Here is a 17,789-nt window from a genome sequence, read left to right on the forward strand (position 1 = left end):
CTCCTAGAATGGATGTTGAGATCACTGTATAATGAAGGGGTACGTGGCCAGGAAGCTCCTGTATCTAGGCAAATGGACAACTGGAGAACATAAAGCAGTGCAGGAAACTGGGTTCCAAAAAGGATGAGAACCCCTACCTTACACCTTATGGTTTATAACTTATTGTAAACTTATTATTTGTCCCAGCTAGCTTTCTGATGCTTGAAGTTGCTTGAATAGAGGATGCCTTTTACTTCACACTGACAAATCAGGTTTAAATACAAGTATCTTCTTGAAGACAATGTGAAAGCCCAGAAAGTGTGATTTAAACTCATACTAACCAGGCTGTTAAGGCTTTTTTTGAGCATAGCATTATAAGATGAAGGTAGGGAGGTTACTGGAAGTCAGAGGAGGAAATGAGAGAGTCCCTTTGCATAGAGAGGCTAAGGATGGAGAGGGAAGGAAACCCGGAAACCAGTACACAATTGGTTCAAGACCAGCCTATTTGACTGGGTAAATGTTCAAAATGGCCTATGCCTGCTATTTTTTACTGACTTTATGGGTATTCTAAGAATCAGAACAACTATGAAGGGGGTTCTTAAAGAAAAATGGGCCAGAGAGGTTTCTTTTCATGAATGATGTTCATTTGTCACCCCCCAGGCCGTAAAACCCTACCACAGGCATCTAGAAGAAGCAAACAACCCTTCTAGAGTGATAGTTCTTATCTTTCCTTTCCTCCCCCAATTCAGCCTCCCAGCAAGCTACAGCTAAAAGCTTCCTCCAAAAGTAGTTTATCCACTTCTTAATCCAAGCCTTTACCTTTCATTGAACTTGTTAAGGAGTCAAGCATGCCCACCCAGTCAACATCACATCCCTGTATGAAAGCTGCCAGATGCAGTTGTGGATGGATAAACTACACTGCCTTGAACAACCCGTCTGCCCATAGCCATGGAAATTGCACCACTGCACCTAGACACTAAGGAAAAACTTGTAGAAACCACCACCAGTGGATTACATGATCTACTACTAGAAACTAAAATCATCCTGGAGACTTAAGGGACAGAATAGGCTCTGACAATCATTCTTACACTTTTATGTCCAGACAACATGAAACTGTGGTATGGTTATAGGAACAAACAAAAATCTGTCCATAAAATCTATGTTAGCTTCTTTCCTCATTTTTTTAAAAGTGTGTGTGTTTGTGGGTGGGGGTAGGAGTGTGAATGTTTGTCCTGCCTAGTTTGCAGGAGTTATTGGAAGTACTAAACCTGAGAAACAGTTGGCAGTACTCTACAACTGTAGGATAAGTATTTTTAAATCTTTTATTCCTTGATCACTCAAACACAAGTCATGAGTTTTATGCTGGTTTAGTTAAACAGTCACTTTGCTTTTCCTATACTTAAAATAATCAAGTGGGAACTGTAGGCGCAAGGCCTGGGAAGATTTTAATGATAGAACTGTAATATGAAGTTGATCCGACAAAGTCTTTTCCCCTTAGGATTTCTTAAGAGCCCTTTAGGAAAGGAATTTCCCAGGCTCCGTCCCCACCACAAGCTCTAGGGGAATAGAAGCAGGGACTAACGGGCCTTCTATAGATAACAGAGCCAGGATTTGCAACCTTGTTTGCAAATGTTAGTCGGGCAGGGGTCTCTGGCCATATTTCTGCCCCTGTCAGCCCTCAGCATCGAGCCCTACTTTGTCTTCTCCTTGTGGTTGATTGAACAGCAGACCTGAGGTTGCGTGTGGCAAGAAAGCCTCTTATCTCTACCTTCGCTTCCACTGCGCTCTCGCACCCTCCGCACCCCAGCTCTCTCGCCATCGTACTCACCCTTCTGTGGTCAACAGATTCTTTATCTCCCGCGCGCACTTTTGCAGGCGGAGATAGGAGCCGGGACTACAGCTCCCAGAATCCCCTGCCTCTGGCCCGCCTCCCCGGAGCCGGTAGTAGCTCTTCTTCGCCAAAAGTTCCCTTTTCTGCACGGCACGCGGGCTCGGGACTCCTAGGGGGCTCAAGGGCCGGTCTCCGGGACCTGGGCACTGCCCAGGTGACAGCACGGGAACATGGCATTGCACCTGGGCAGGCTGAGCGCGAGCCCCTGCTGGCGCGCGGCATGGAGCGGCCGCGGAGAGCTGCGCTTCTGGTCCCGTCGCTGCCTGGCTGGACGCATCTGCCGGCCCCCTGGCACGACTGGCACGGAGCAGAGCCGCGGGCTGGGGCACAGCACGACGGCGGGAGGCGGGCCCCGGCTGGGGACGGGGCTGGCCGCGGCGCTGGCGGGGCTGGCGGGGCTGGCCGCCGCCGCCTTCGGGCACGTAGAGCGGGCGGAGATGGTGCCCAAGAGCTCGGGGGCGCGGAGCCCCTCGCCGGGGAGGCCGGAGGAGGAGGACGAGCTGGCCCGCCGCTGCAGCTGCTTCATGGCCTCGCCTGTGACCGACCTGCAAGAGCTGCGGAGGAGGCCGGGCGACATGAGGACTAAGATGGAGCTACTGATCCTGGAGACCCAGACCCAGGTGTGCCAGGCGCTGGCGCAGGTTGATGGAGGTGCCCGCTTCTCTGTGGACCGGTGGGAAAGAAAGGAAGGTGAGGAGGTCGGCCCGTAGCTGGGAGGTGAAGATAGGGAAAAGAGGTCGGGCTTTAGGTTGCAGGCGGAAAATGACTCAGAATTGGGATGGGATTAAGACAGGGAGGGGTACCTGCTAGATTAAAAGGGACACGGTTAAAACGATTGACACTGAAAGGGTCTTCAGCCCTCTTCTTGTAAGTGTGGAACCTGATCTGCTGTCACTATAGTACTGGACATTTCAAAATCTTTGCAATTTTATGATGGTATTTTTTTGTAGAACTCTCAGGGTTGTTTTAGCCATTCAAGCGTGGATGTCCAGATTGGTAATTGACCATAGACTTTCCCCCACAGTTCATCTGCTTTTCTAGGTACGTTTATACCTTCTCCTCCTTTGGAGATGGAAAGAGAAGCTCGGCTCCCCTTTCCTAAAGTGTCAGCCATATTCCTCCTGCTGAGGTTGTCATTCTGTCGTTTTTCCAAGTTAAACAAGAAATATTTGATTAGCTTGTCAGTGCTTTGACCAAGTGCACCCATCAGATTTCCTGCCAGGAAAATCTTTTCTTCCAATGGCAAATATGTCAGTATTACAACCCAGTTCTTATAGTCGTATATTCATGACCATGTTATTACCTTTACAGTGAAACCTCACATCTTGGTCATAAACTTGAAGGATTTCTCATTTTTCCTAGCTGGGAATACTACAGCAACTTCTCATCAGTTGGTTTGGGGCTGTGATGCTGCCACATATATACTAAGTGAAGTTAAATCTGATTTTCATGGTGTAATTTCCATCTTGTAATGTTTTTAAGTAAAGACCATTGTACCCGGACACAACCTCAAGTACTAGACTAGCTAACTGAGTGACCTTCAGAAGTTACTTAACTGTTTTTGTTCCTCTGTTTCCTCATGTATGAAATGAGATTAGAAATAATATATGAGAGTATTATAAGGATTAAATGAGAGAAATATATCTGGTGTGTTTAAAATATTGTCTGATGCATAGAAGCACTGAGACAGATTGCTTGGGCCACTTGCCAGCTGTGTGTTCTTGGAGAAGGCGTTTGCCTTTCAGAGCCTCAGTTTTCTCATTTGCAGTATACAGAAGTTGTACTGGATCATCTTATGTCCCATCCAGCTCTAAAAAGTCTCAGAGATAAAACAAGCCAACATGAGCCTTTATGTTGCAGTTGCTGTTTCGGTAACTCTAGTGTCTTAAAAAACAAACAGACCAGCTACTAATAACGTAGTGAAGCTCATATACCTAAATGTTAATGTGTGTCTCACTCAGTTTAAGGTTCTGAATCCCTTAAGTGATGGAATATCTACTGTTTTTTAATTGTCTGTAAACAAAATTATAAAGGCAAACTGAGAAAAAAACAATTGAAACAGCAGGGAGCTCTTAAATTCTGTAACAGTGGAACACTTCAAATATACCCTTCCCTGTTTTTAGCCTTAACTTTCTCTCATATATCATAACCAGTGGATGCCATCCTCAGCAGTAGTATTTAAAGGAAAATATTCCAGTGATTTATTTTAGATGACGGCATAAAAATGTAGGAGAGCTACTCAGTTTGGTGACATGGGGAGATACTTGCCTATGATGAGTAGTAAATGTCATAAAGCTAAGCTAGTTGTCTGATTGTATTTTACTTACAAATATAAATATGCTGATATTATGGAAGATTTAGAAAAATAGAGGAGGAAAATAACTCCTAATCCCACCACCACCTTTATGCTAGGGTTGTTTTCAATTTTCACAGTTTCCAATTTTACATTCTCTCCTCATTTTACGTTTCCATCAACAGGAGGTGGTGGCATCAGTTGTGTACTTCAAGATGGGCATGTTTTTGAAAAGGCCGGGGTGAGCGTTTCTGTCATTTATGGAAATCTTTCTGAGGAAGCAGCAAAGCAGATGAGAAGCAGAGGAAAAAATCTGAAGGCCAAAGATGGTAAACCAGTCTCAACAGCCTTTAAGGGTCCCGGCAAACCTCCCCCATCACCCCAAGTTTTTTGTGTGTGAAATAAATATTACTTCTATAAAAAGCCATTTGTGTGCATATGCCAGATAAGCATGTTCATAATTACTTTTAAAATTTATTATTCTAAGAGGCAAATTAAAAAGCGGTTTTTGAAAATTGACCCAGAATCCATGTTGGAGTTAGTTTGTCAGTCAAGCCAGGTGACTGCCGCTCACTATGCGTTTTACTTTCCAGGTAAATTGCCGTTTTCTGCTATGGGCGTGAGCTCCGTCATCCACCCCAAGAATCCTCATGCTCCTACTATGCATTTCAACTACAGATACTTTGAAGTAGAAGAAGCTGATGGTAAGGGTCTCTGAGCTGTGGAAAGTTACTGTGCAAAATGTGTATTGAAAAATAACAAATACAGTCTTACCTAGGTTTTTTTCAAGAGGCATATGCAATTTTATTCCTTGGCAGGTACAATGGGTTATGCACTGGACATAAAAAGTGAAGTGGTATTGGCTGGATTCTGACCTCCCCGTATTTCCTCCAACATAGAGGAAGTATTTAACGAACCCAATCTTAAAGTGCCCACAGGGTTCTTTGCAAATACAAACTCATTACATCCAAAGGAAAACCTCATGTGCGAGGTTAAGTTGAAACTGAGAACTTGCTTTTTGAAAATACCTTCCACCTGCGTAGCTTTGCTGATCACCAAGCCTTATCAGTGGGTTTAAGATGGGGTGCAGTTGATCATGCCTTGTGCACACGTAGTCCAGCCTAGGTCTTCTATTAGCTTGGCCAGCTCTCGGAGCATCTCTGCACTGCCACTCTACTCCTGCTGGTGTCTCTGCAGGGGATAGTATTAAAGTCAATGTATTTAACTTTTTATTTTGGAGCCACTTAGTTTGGCTCAACCTTTTAATGTTTAAAAGTTGGTCACTGGTATGGATAACGCATAGACCTAACTGAGTACATGAAATAGTTACTCTCACGTGGTAAGTTGTCTCCCTCAGCAAGTGTTTTATCCTTTCTGGGAGAAAGGCAAGGGGATGGCAATTGTTCTTAATGCAGGGAGCATCAGGATCTCCTAAGTTTTTGTTTTATTTTGTTTTTAATAAACTATTATATATAGATGCCTGGGCCAGAGATTTGCCTGTTTTTTGGTTTTGTTTTTGTTCTTTAATTATGGCCTAGCAGAGGCATTTTAAGCTCCTCGTGTGATTCTAATATTCAGTCAAAGTTGAAATTCACTGCCTGGTCCACCTGTTTGGTGTTTGATAAGTCACTACCGTGCTTATAATTTCCCTACCTGGTTCTACTCTCTTTAATTTCCTACTTCTGTTTATTTCTGCTTTTGTCTCTTCTTTCCTCCCCAGGCCTTACTGGCTATTCAGAGCTAAATTTAATCGAATGTTTTTTGACTCACCCACTTCAGGCTTAATAAAGTAAGCGGATAAATTAAGTTTGCTAAGACAGGGAGTAGTGTGCTCCATCTGAAAGTCCAGAGTTCACATCAGATTCACATGTCTTGATTTGGTAGGTAATAAGCAGTGGTGGTTTGGTGGTGGATGTGACCTTACTCCAACGTACTTGAACCAAGAGGATGCCGTCCATTTTCACAGAACTCTAAAGGAGGCTTGTGACCGGCATGGTCCAGATTTCTACCCCAAATTCAAAAAATGGTACGTAAAGATACTGAACATATCATGATCCCCTAAAGTATATTCCATTCCTTCTGTAGATCCTTAAGGCAACTACTATGCCATTACATACGTTTTCATCTTATGAAGGTTGAACTGTTTTCTTTGCCCACCAGAAGTGGTTTTAAGTGGTCTTCATAATTTGTTTACTTGTGAATATTTGAATGTAATAAAAATTGGGTAGCAGCATCTTTTTTGACTCCAAATGATTTAGAATACAAACTTTAAGGTGATCTATGCTGAGAACCTGAGACTTTTTTATCCTAGGGTAAGATATTAAATTCTTCTCCCACATAAGAATGATTGTCTCTTTGTTGCCGTGTGTGAGGACTTAGGAAAGGTTGGAGAACTGTAATATCAGGAAGCGATGCAAATGTACCGGAGATTTTGGACAAGGAGAAAGCTGAAATTGGAAACTGAAAGAAACTCCAATGGTAAAGAAAAGAAAAATAAACAAGATCTGTGAAGAGACCTAGGATATTTGGTAGATGTGAAATGAAGTCGACACATAAATTGTTTGGAATAAAGAGTAACGTACTCAAACTCCTTAGAGCTAATTGGCATTCTTGAAAAAGGAAAACAAAAAGGGTTTTGGGTTTTTATTTTTTTGCTTTACTTTTAGAGCTAGTAATTATGGATGCAATATTTTTATGTAAGCATGGAGTACAGCTTTGAAATCTTAGAAAAGATAAGACATTTGAATATTCCCCTTTTGATTTACACTACATTGAAAACTGACAGCCATGGGTGCACAGATGTAAGATAAAGGGTTTTTGTTTTTTTTCTCTCACAAATCAGCATCCTTCCAGGAAGACTAGTAGGGTAGACGTTGCCTTTTTTTCGTTTCCTTCTTTTTGCCGTTACTAAGATGATCTTATCTGGGTAACATTAGTTAATAAAATCTATGATGCAGGCTAGTTAAAATGTCTTTAGTATAAGTATTTAGCGAATTTCTTAATTTCATAATTTTATGAAGAGAGATTTTGAGCTAATATGACTTGGTTAAAGCTGACTTCACAACCTTGCTCAGGGTGTACTTTACGTTAATACAATGTGCATGTAAAGGAAAGCCAACACGTCACATTTGAAGTGAATTATACCAATACCACAGTTCTGGGAATTTGTGTCTGCTACCTTCTTTTGTTTAAGCTATTTTTAAGAAGCTTTAAAAAAGCTTTTAGTTTTTGTTTGTACAGGTTTTTCTATTTAGAGACACTTATTCTATAGAGATCATCAAAAGAACCATTTACACAATGTAGACTATTCTACATTTAGGAAATGACTTCTTAGGACAGGTGTTCTAAGAGGCACTAAAGGAGAAAGACTCAAGAACAGACTGATAGTTTCATGTGCTGGCTCACAAGGGTAACCTTTAATATGTCGGAAGGCTCTTATCCGCTGAACATTTCCTTCCACCAGCCCTTCTCTCAGTCATGCATGCTATAGAGTCATCAAATTTTATTGCTAAAAGAGACCTTAGCGATTATTTACTGTACCTTCTTTTGGTGAATAAAGAACTGATTGAGAGCTCAAGAGTTGGCACCCAGTCATGGGCCTGGTTGGTGTCATGGTTGCTCAAGGATTTCTGTCCTGCCTCTTCAAAAGCAGCAATGCTTCTGAGGGCAGCAGCGTCACTTATTTCAAGAAATACAGTATTAATACTGGGCTCTTCGTTTCTCTTTTCCCTAAAGGTCCATATCCTCTAGATAGATATGTGTTCAATTGCCTACTTGCTTTGCAGATAAGAGTAAGAGCATTTTCTCCATTGGTACTAATTGTAGGCAATCTGTCTAAAGCCCTAGTGTTTTTTTCATAGTTGGACAAAAAGTAAGGACACTGTGTGGCTGGTATAGTCAGGATAGTGCTCTAAGCTAAAACGCTTGCATTACTTTTTATGCCTTCCGCCCCCCCCTTTGACCCCCGACTTGGCCTTGCTCTGTTTTCCAGGTGTGATGATTACTTTTTTATAGCCCATCGTGGGGAGCGGAGGGGCATTGGGGGCATCTTTTTTGACGACCTTGACTCTCCATCCAAGGAGGAGGTGTTCCACTTTGTCCAGAGCTGTGCCCAGGCCATCGTTCCTTCTTATATTCCCCTTGTGAAAAAGCACTGTGATGACTCATTCACCCCCCAGGAGAAGCTGTGGCAGCAGCTCCGGAGAGGACGGTGAGTGAGGACTGGAGAATAAACCGTGTTACTGAGTAACTGGGTGGAAGGTAAAGCAGCTGTAGTAACAGTGGCTGGTGAATTGTCTTGGGCAGATACTTTGTCAGAGTTGTGTTAATACTCACTCTAATTTCTTTTCATACTTAGATGACCATTAAATGAATTTAAAAAACTGTGTAAAATAGTATTTTGGAAAGAGCAAAGTTTATTTCATTTGTCTATACATCAGATTCATAGTAGGCATGTAGTAAGTACTTGGTGAATTTAATTCAGCTGATTTCTTTTAGTCGTCTAGCAATACCCTCCAGTCTCATGCCAAGTGAATGGGCATCATTTAATGTTTTTGCTGCTTTGGAAATTTGGAGTCACACCTTTTTTCATTCATCATTAAGCTTTCATGGAAATTGTTGTAATGGAAATAATCATTTTAGAAATTATTTACACTAATATTTACTAATTATGGAGTCCTTACTATGTGCCAGCTAATTTATTAGGCAGTTTGCATCCAATTTTCTCCAGAAACCTGTGAGATTGGTATAATCCTTACCATTTTATAAATGATAAAACTTATTCTCAGAAAGGTAAGTTCCTTGCCCAGGATTACACAGCTGGTAAATAAAAGGTCCCAGGTGTGGAGCAAGTTATCACGACTCAAAACTTGCAGTCTTTCCCATACATGAAGGAATTGGTTGAAGCAGGTTTGGGTTTTTACCATGACACTCACCTGAGTAAGCCCGCTCTGTGCATTGAGCTTGACGAGCTCAGCTGGGTGAGCCTAAGGTTATCCTCTCCTTACACTGGATAGACTTGTGAATCAGCTCCAAATTATCTACTCTTCTAGCTCACGTGAGTTTCTTAGTGCCATCTTAGTTGCATGTAAACTACCGGTCCATGGCTATAAAATGGATTTTCTCATTTGTGTTAATTCTGTCTCAGGCATATGAAGCTTTGGGTACTTTCGGAGGTAAGGCTAGTGTCCCGAAAAGGTCAATGTCAGTAACATTCCAAGTTTAAAGATAAGTGTTTGTGTATATATATCCTTCCTGATTCTGTTATCTGGTCCCCCCTTACAAACTTGGGAAAATGAGAGTTGATTAATTTTTCTCCTTAGAAATTTCTTAAACAATCATCTGTTTTGGGACTTTTTGTGTCTGTTGTTGTTCCCATGGTTTCTCAAATATACCTTCACTTCTCCTTCTGTCACTTGGCATGTGCCCTGTGTGACTAGGCACTAATCTGGCTACACAGTTGAGGGTAACGTAGACCTATGAAAACAAGCTCATGGTTTAGTGGGGAAGGTATGCTTAAGAGGATAACTTAAAAAAGGAAAAAACAAAAAAGAACTCTATGGAACGTAGGATGTTCTAGTTTTGCATATGATTTCATACGCAAAGCTGGCAGGTTTTGTGAATATTAATGAGGTGAAGCCTTTAAAACTTCTTGGACATGGGAATAATGTATTCTTTTCATTATTTAATGACAAGACATTTTGAAATTCCAGTTGTAAATATCATTGAATGTCAGGTGTGTTTTGGTAGAAGTGTGGGGTGTTAGATTAATTTTCTGTGGTGTGGTGGGTGATTATTCTTCAGGGCGAGCCTCCGTCTCCCACCCTTATCTCTGGGCCTTAAGGTGGCAGGAAACTCTGGGGCTTAAGATAACCCCGCTCTTCATTGTGGTTATCCTCGCTGTCCTCACTTTCTGCCCTGCATCTCTAACCCTGTCTGCCTCCTTCACGGACTAGTCTTCCCCACCTCCTCCTGCCCCAAATACGAGTTTCCCGTGCAGTGGTCAGAATGCTTCCCTTTTGACTTCACAGTTTCTTATTTGCAATCTCATGTACTCTCTTGTTCTCGGTTATCACTATTCTCTCCCCAGGCCTTGAACTCCAGGTCAAGTCTTACAGCCTTTTACTTTTTGTATAGGAGAACAGAAACCAAAGATCTTTAACTTGTTGTTTTGTTGTAATTTGGGCAAGGGAAACAGGATAACATTTAGGCATCAGTTAAATAGAAGGAAACGGTTGAGGTCCATAGTTTACAGGTACCTCACAGAGGATAGAGGCATGGAAAGAATCAGAAAGATCAGATCTAAGCGATACCTGGGAGTCAGAGAGGCTAATGTAGAAAAAGGGGCATCGTTCACTCAAAAATGGAAAGCAGCACAGGAATTCTACAGAAAGCTCGTTTACAGAGATCCTTCCATGGGTCTTTGAAAAATAGTACAAACTAGAGAACCACAGCCATTCATTAAATACTGGGTTTCAGAAATGTAACATCAGGGGTGGAAAGGGGCCTGAGAGACTGAAATTCTTTTCTGTGGTCTTACTGAGGGGGAGTTAAGAAGATTCATTTAAAGTATCTTTTGAGACAGGCATCAGAAGGTGTTAAATAGTTGTTAGTGTATAAAATTCAATCAGTGATAAATAAATGGTAAGGACTAGAAAGGGATTCATGGATATAGTTTACTTAAATTTTCTCAGAGTCTTTGGCAAATGTCCATACAGAGGATGCTTTCTAAAATTTGAAGTACTTTGGAATTCTAGAGATTTTGCTCTATGAGTGATTAAAGACAGTAACCAGTGGATAAACGAGGATATCTGAGGGCAGTTTACACCACGAGAGTAGTTTCTGAATGAGTTGAGAAATGATCCGAAAGGAGGACTATTTATTGAAATTTTCAGATCTATGGATCATTCTGAACTCTTTTGGGTAGTAGAAATTATCTTTGTGTGGTTGGAGAGAAGAGCCCCTTTCACAAAGGAACCTGTGATGTTAAAGGTGATCACAGATTTTTAAGCTAGACTGAGGGTAGAGCTGACTCGGGGCAGTTAATGGAAAGCGAATTCACTAAACCAAGTGTATTCTTGCAAGGATGATGCTCAGAAGATAAAACTGAGCACTGCAACTCAAACACTTCCTTTTATTAGGATTGCCGTTAATCTGCAGGAAGACTGAACTATGTTACCACTTATTGATGCTATTAACTACTTTAAGAAAAGGGAATATCTAGAACGTATTGGAAGCATGAATAAATTGCTGTTGTCTGCATTTGGCTGTTTAATTGCAAGAGTTTTACCCTGTCATAGAACTCATGAGTTGCATGCAGTGAAATGAAGTCTTTGAAACATCTCAGACTATGGGGGAGGCCAGAAGGAGCCGTGCTCTCCTGATGAAGGGTGCCATTTATTTTTCGTAATTGTGCCTTAAAAGTCTTGGCTTTGTGTTCATTCTGTTTATTTATCAGAAAACAACCTTCTTTTATAACTGCCCTGTGTTGGGGCTGAATCTATATCCTTTTGTTTATTGGATAGAATACCCTTTTATTTATGCCCGTCCAGATGGAGAAAACTCAGCCGACTGTAGATTGATGTTCCCTGTGCCAGTTCCAGCTGATAGGGGTTTGTGAGTGGGAAGAAGCTCCCCCTTAAGTGTGTATTACAGGCTAATCTTCAGAGAGATTTTACTCAGCTGGTCCGTAATGTTATGTGATGTCTTTATGTCAGGTATGTAGAATTTAACCTGCTGTATGATCGGGGTACAAAGTTTGGCCTCTTCACTCCGGGATCCAGGATCGAAAGCATCTTGATGTCTTTGCCTCTAACTGCTCGGTAAGAAGAACTCATCATGATAATTATTCCTGCACCCCCAACCCCCTCTCAACATGAGCGTTAGCTCTGCAAATGTTTTACCTAAAGACTTCACGGGTTTTGACTTTGCTGATTTTATAAGAAAGTCACAGTCAAATACTTAAGGAAGATCAAATCGGGTTTTCAAGGGGTGGCAGGATGAATAATACAGCTGTGTGTGTGAGAGCAGGGAAAGGAATGAGGGAGTGAGACGATAGGGTAGATGATGGCGTCGGGGTGGGGGTGGGGGGCGCAGATTGACCGTCCCAGCTTGGTAGTTTTCTAGGAAGAGCTACAGGCAAAGCAAATTTATTTGAACATCTCAGCTTTTTAAACTTAATTTTATTAGAAATTATGGAACTTGGGCGGAAATGTCTCACTCTCCAGTATGAACCATTAAGCTTGTTTGAAAGTATGAGTGATCATTTCAGGTGCTTGGCATTCTCTGCCGTGGGGAGCTTCCATACAGGTTAGTTGAATCTGTGTGGGCAGTTTTAAAGATGGCTATATTTTATAGACGGATATATATTAGTATATTAGGTTAATAAAGATCTACAATTAACTTTGTTGCTTTTAAGAAACTGAGAATGATGCGTATCCAGATTTAAATAGAAAAATTCAGGAAGAAAACAAATTACCATTGCTTGTTTTACAAGAACCAGAATCATCTTTTCTCCAAATAAAATGTCCAAATAAAAATAGACTGCTAGATGGCATGGAGGGTCTGCCTTGCATCATTGTACTGTCCAGATCTAGTCATGTGAGATCAGTACCTTCTATGGTTATCACGGCCTTCAGAATGGCATTGGGTCTCCCCTTAACTGGTGTTTTGGGGATCTCCGGTCCTTGGCTAGAAGCTCATGCATATCACTGTTAGGTGTTCCTGCCACTCTAGAGGCAACATGTGAATAAAAAGGAGAGCTGAGTTCTTAAGGCCCCTGGTAGTCTGCCTGGTTGCTGCTGGCCCCTGATTATAATGCACATTCCAACCTGCAGATGTGGGCACGTTGGAAATCACTGCCTTGCTCAGCTGAGTAGCATTAACGGAATAGGTTTTAGTTTCTTAGAGTCTATACTAGGGGTCTGCAAACTTAAGGCTATAGGACAAATCCAAGTCCACTGGTGGTGTGCCTTTGTACGGCCCTTGAGCTAAGAATGAATTTTACATTTTTAAAGGATTTATTAAAGACAAAAAAGAATATGCAAGAGACCATATGAGTATATAGCCACATAAAGCCTAAGGTATTTATTAGTGGCCCCTTATAGGAAAAGTTCACCCACCCCTGGTCTAAACTAGTGCTTCCCAAACTTCACACTGCAGCTTAACCGTTTTGACCATATTTGTATATTATCGAGGTATTGTTTGCTTTAATTTTATACTCTCACTTTTTCTGAGAAAAAATTTGTTTAAAAAGGCAATCCAATATTATTGCCATTAATAGATAGTAGCACATTAAATGTGTAAGTATTAAGCTAAAAAAAGTTTGCCTAAAGATCATCTCAGATTCTATACTTTACAAAACCCTGGTTTATAGTAAAAATGTATTTTGGCTCTGGGATATTAGTATTAGTCAAAGTATGCTCAGGAATTATTAAGAAACGTTATTTTTTTTAGCAGCAAATATTTTTTAAAAAGCCGACTGGGTAAAAGGCGTATTAGGCACAGTGGAGACCAAGAAGTATAAGACATTTTTTTACTCTTTTAGAATTTTATTTTTTATTTATCTTAAGTAAAGAGGTAAGTGTGTCATTTATTTTACTTTTTTATTATTATATTTTTTGCTTCTGTTTTGGACCTGCATAGATGGGAGTACATGCATTCACCCTCAGAGAACTCCAAAGAAGCTGAAATTCTGGACGTTCTACGCCATCCAAGGGACTGGGTGCATTGATGCAGGCAGAGCAGCCTTCGGGGTTGGGACACAATGTGTGCCCCCTGCCACTGGCGGGCTCCGTTGCCATTGTGTGGCAGTTAGCTACCTGTGTCTTAGGGCCCCAGTCTTCTCCACTTGGGAGTTGGCTTCCTTGGCAGGTGGTGAAATGTGTTTTCAGCACCATAGGTTTCCATTGGATGTTATCGGTGACAGGTGGTGAGATTGAGGCTTGTCAGAGTCAACCGGTTGATTTAAAACTGGTTTATATTTTTAGAATCATTTTATATGACTAGTTTATAAAATATGACATTGAATTTCCAAGTATAGAGTTAAGGGAATCTACATATTATAATTTGTATCAGGAAACGTCTCATGTTATTTTCATATCATTTTTTAAAAAGTTTTATTAGTTTCTTCCAGAAAACTAATTTTATTTTCATTAGTTCAATGAGGTTGAGCTTATTAGTAATTTTAGAAAAAAGCAACTGAATGTAAAAGCAAATGAAAGTAAAAGTTTTACTTTGTCATTACTGAAGTTTCTTTGATCATAATCTTTATGTGTCTTTCTCTAGAGATCATAATATTGTAAAATATTCATTTTTTTATGATAGACATTTAGGAACATTTGAAAATTTCTTAATCTCTGCATGTGTTACAATGCAGTGATTACCTGTATTTGTTAACTCTAAAGTGACATGATTGTTATTTACCTAAGGTACATCTAAGTTGTAATTTTGATTTTTGTAGAAGTGTAATTTGTTAATGTTGCGATTCTCTGCTCTTTTGAATGTGAAACTTTATAACCTTAGATCCTGATATTGAAAATTTTCTATTCCAGACATTTCTATATGGAAATTTAGACTAAAAACAATCCTGGGGATGTTATGAATTAAGGAAATGTTTCTCATTTGGGAAGTGATGAATATTTTCCTTCTTTAATTAAAGCAAACATAACTGAAATGTTATGAATGTGAGAAGCATGTAGGCATTTTACAAATATGTTTTTCTTGTATGATGGACTAATTGAAATTGTCCTCTTTTTAAATAGAATCTGTAACTCTTATGTTTGCTTTTAAGAGAAAATCGCAACAGAATTCTTAATATGGCTTCTTTGTTCACATAATAATATGAATGTATTTTATTCACAATTACATTGAAGTTTTTAAGGAATAGTATCTTCCTACATATTATTATGCGTTATCTTGGAATATGTTGAATGTATGTGACTGTGTTTGGCTCTTTAGGGCTGGAAAATGTATGAATTCTTCAACTGTCTTACAGCAGTCCTACTGATAAATTTTATTAGGAAATATGACTAAGAAATGTTTGTATTTTTCTTTTTTTTTTTTCAGGATAATCAATATAGGGAAGACAAATATTTCTTAGTACTAAGACTGTGGTTCCTTATTTCTAGGTATTTTACCCAAGAAAAACAATTTGCAGTCAAATTTTCATAGAAGCTTTATTCACAATAGCCCAAAATTAGAAATAACACAAATGCCCATCAGCAGGTGAATGGATAAAAAAAATTATGTTATATCCATATGTTAAACTACTACTTAGGACCAACTATTGATAAATGCAATAATATGGATGAATATCAAAAAAGCATTATGCCAAATGAAAGAAGCCAGATTCACAGGAATACTCACTGTATGACGGCATTATATGCAAACCTAGAAAAGTCAAAACTCTAACAACAGAAAGCAGATCAGTGGTTGAAAGGCCCTGGGGCTGGGAAATTATAAAAGGGAACAAAAGAATATTTTGAGGTGATGGAAATGTTCCATGTATTGATTGTGGCAGTGGTTACCAAATTGTATACGTTTATCAGAACTCATTGAAATTGATACTTAAAATCATGCAGTGTATCATGGGTGTGATTTATACCTCAACAATGTTTGAGTAAATAAAAAGACCATACTATAGGCGTATAGGAATGAATGTTCAAATAAACCTCAGTTTACCTTTTACAATAAGAAGTTCTTTATCATATAGATCTGTTGGCATATTTAGTTGTGTTTAGGGTTATTGGGATCCGGGCACTGGACTAAGATAAAATTTCAAAAATTTTCTATGCATATCAGTTTTTCATACCCTTCAATAACCATGTATTTCTCTTACAGATGAGACTGTTTGGGGGGGGGGGGAATAACAGAAAATAGACCATTCTGCTGTAATTCAAAGTAAATTTATCTTTCAAATTGGTATTGGTGTGTATTCTGAGTCCACTAGAGGCCCAGGGTACACCTCCAAATGGCCTGAATACCTAATTGCTGCATTTTAATGGTCATAAGGGGTAAAAATGTGGAGGGAGGGATGTAAATGCTTTGGAGCAAATTTCTGACCACTACTCTATGTCTATCACTATACCTATTCACCTATACAGCTGAGTATTTGATGAAATAAAAAACTTCGGCATGCTAAAGAACACCAGACTAGAATGCCAAATAAAGTTTCTTTATGACTTATCCTTCTGTGTGTCTTTTGCTGTTACAATTCATCAAGGCTGGAATCATCTGCAGATTGTTTTACTCTCACGTCGGTGCCTAGGCGGGGTTGACGCGAAGGCTAGGCTTAGCGTGGACTGGAGACCACAATGTCTACAGGTGGCTCAGAAGTCATATCCTCCCATACAAGACAGAGGTAGCTTGGTTGCCTTCTGCTCTAGCCCAGAGGTTATGTAGTGTCACTTCTTCCACATTCCGTTGGTTAAGTGAGTCCCTAAGGGCAGCTGCAGAATCAAGCCCAAGGGAATTAGACCTTAACTAGCATCAGGGAGTATGTGGTCATCTTGAAAACCATCACATAGCCTTTCATACCCCAAACCACAAAATTGACCTGAGTCTAAGCATCCTCCCTTCTCCTGCAGAAAAGATTCTGAACTCAACCTGACCTTCAAAGCAATCCACCATTTGACCGGACCTCTTCTCAGCCTTATCTTCTACATTCTTCCCCTGCACTTCCACCTCAGACTACACGCTCACCACTGATCGTAGTTCTGAACATTCCCTGATTCCTTTCCATCTGGCCTTTGCTCAGGCTGCTGCTGTCTCTTTGTAATTTCTTATGCTCCTATCCATCCTTCCATGGCAAAGAAGCTTTCCTTGGAACCAATCTCTTCTCCCCCTTCAGCACATTTTTACCTTCAGTATTGTTCTCATCCGTCTGTATCAATGCAGTCATTCAGTGTACGCTACACTTACTACAAAATATTTAAGGTAGGTCTTTCCTTATTTATAATGCCTGCTACCTAGTGAATGACCTGTTAATAACCTGTTAACTTTTGTCTGCCAACAATGTTTTGCAATATATTGTGGTACCAAGTTTAGTATTGTTTGCCTTTCTATATGATTGTCTTATTCCTAGTCTGGGAAGACAAAAGTTCCCAGCATACATCTCTCTCTCTCTCTTTTTTTAATTTATTGGGGACACATTGGTTAGTAAAATTATATAGGTTTCAAGTGTACATTTCTATAATACATCATCTATATATTGCATTGTGTGTTCACCACCCAGAGCCAGCTTACATCTCTTAAAAGCCCATCTAGAAGTTGTTTTCAAGGACGTATTGTATTATCCCTGCTACAAGTATTGTGTATTTGAAACCCCACATTAAAAAATTTGATCCTTAAAAATATGTATATTTTTAATTTGATCCTTCTTCCCAAAGAAACACACATATAAAATTCCAATTTCACAATAAACCTGTTACCACATTTAAGTTAGTGAACCTTAGACATTTACAAATGGCTTGACTAAATCCTGAATTTGGTATTGTTACCTGAAACAAAGTCATAGGTTGTACAATATAAAACCTAACAGACCTGTTTCTACAAGCAGTTTAATACTAGATACACCACAGCATATACCAGCAAAGCAAGCTGCATTCCATCTTCTAATCAATGTACTTG

At 40.0% G+C, this 17,789-nt stretch overlaps 1 protein-coding gene across 1 annotated transcript; it reads left to right on the forward strand.

Moving 5' to 3' along the window:
- The first annotated feature begins 1,873 nt into the window (after window positions 1–1,873).
- CPOX (coproporphyrinogen oxidase) lies at window positions 1,874–16,346 on the forward strand. Its single transcript, XM_019756536.2, has 7 exons — window positions 1,874–2,560; window positions 4,349–4,492; window positions 4,757–4,867; window positions 6,048–6,189; window positions 8,155–8,373; window positions 11,879–11,983; window positions 13,806–16,346. The coding sequence occupies exons 1-7, from the start codon at window positions 2,041–2,043 to the stop codon at window positions 13,891–13,893; spliced, it is 1,329 nt and encodes a 442-aa protein (XP_019612095.1). The 5' UTR covers window positions 1,874–2,040; the 3' UTR covers window positions 13,894–16,346.
- The last annotated feature ends 1,443 nt before the right edge of the window (window positions 16,347–17,789 follow it).

Source organism: Rhinolophus sinicus, linkage group LG01 (assembly GCF_036562045.2).
Source record: "Rhinolophus sinicus isolate RSC01 linkage group LG01, ASM3656204v1, whole genome shotgun sequence".
Lineage (NCBI taxonomy): Eukaryota > Metazoa > Chordata > Mammalia > Chiroptera > Rhinolophidae > Rhinolophus > Rhinolophus sinicus.

Excerpts from the sequence above, each read along its gene's own strand:
- CPOX (XM_019756536.2), top strand. The coding sequence starts at position 2,041 with ATGGCATTGCACCTGGGCAGGCTGAGCGCGAGCCCCTGCTGGCGCGCG. Across the intron at positions 4,493-4,756 it reads AAATCTGAAGGCCAAAGATG|GTAAATTGCCGTTTTCTGCT; the intron begins GTAAACCAGTCT and ends TTTACTTTCCAG. Across the intron at positions 4,868-6,047 it reads TGAAGTAGAAGAAGCTGATG|GTAATAAGCAGTGGTGGTTT; the intron begins GTAAGGGTCTCT and ends TTGATTTGGTAG.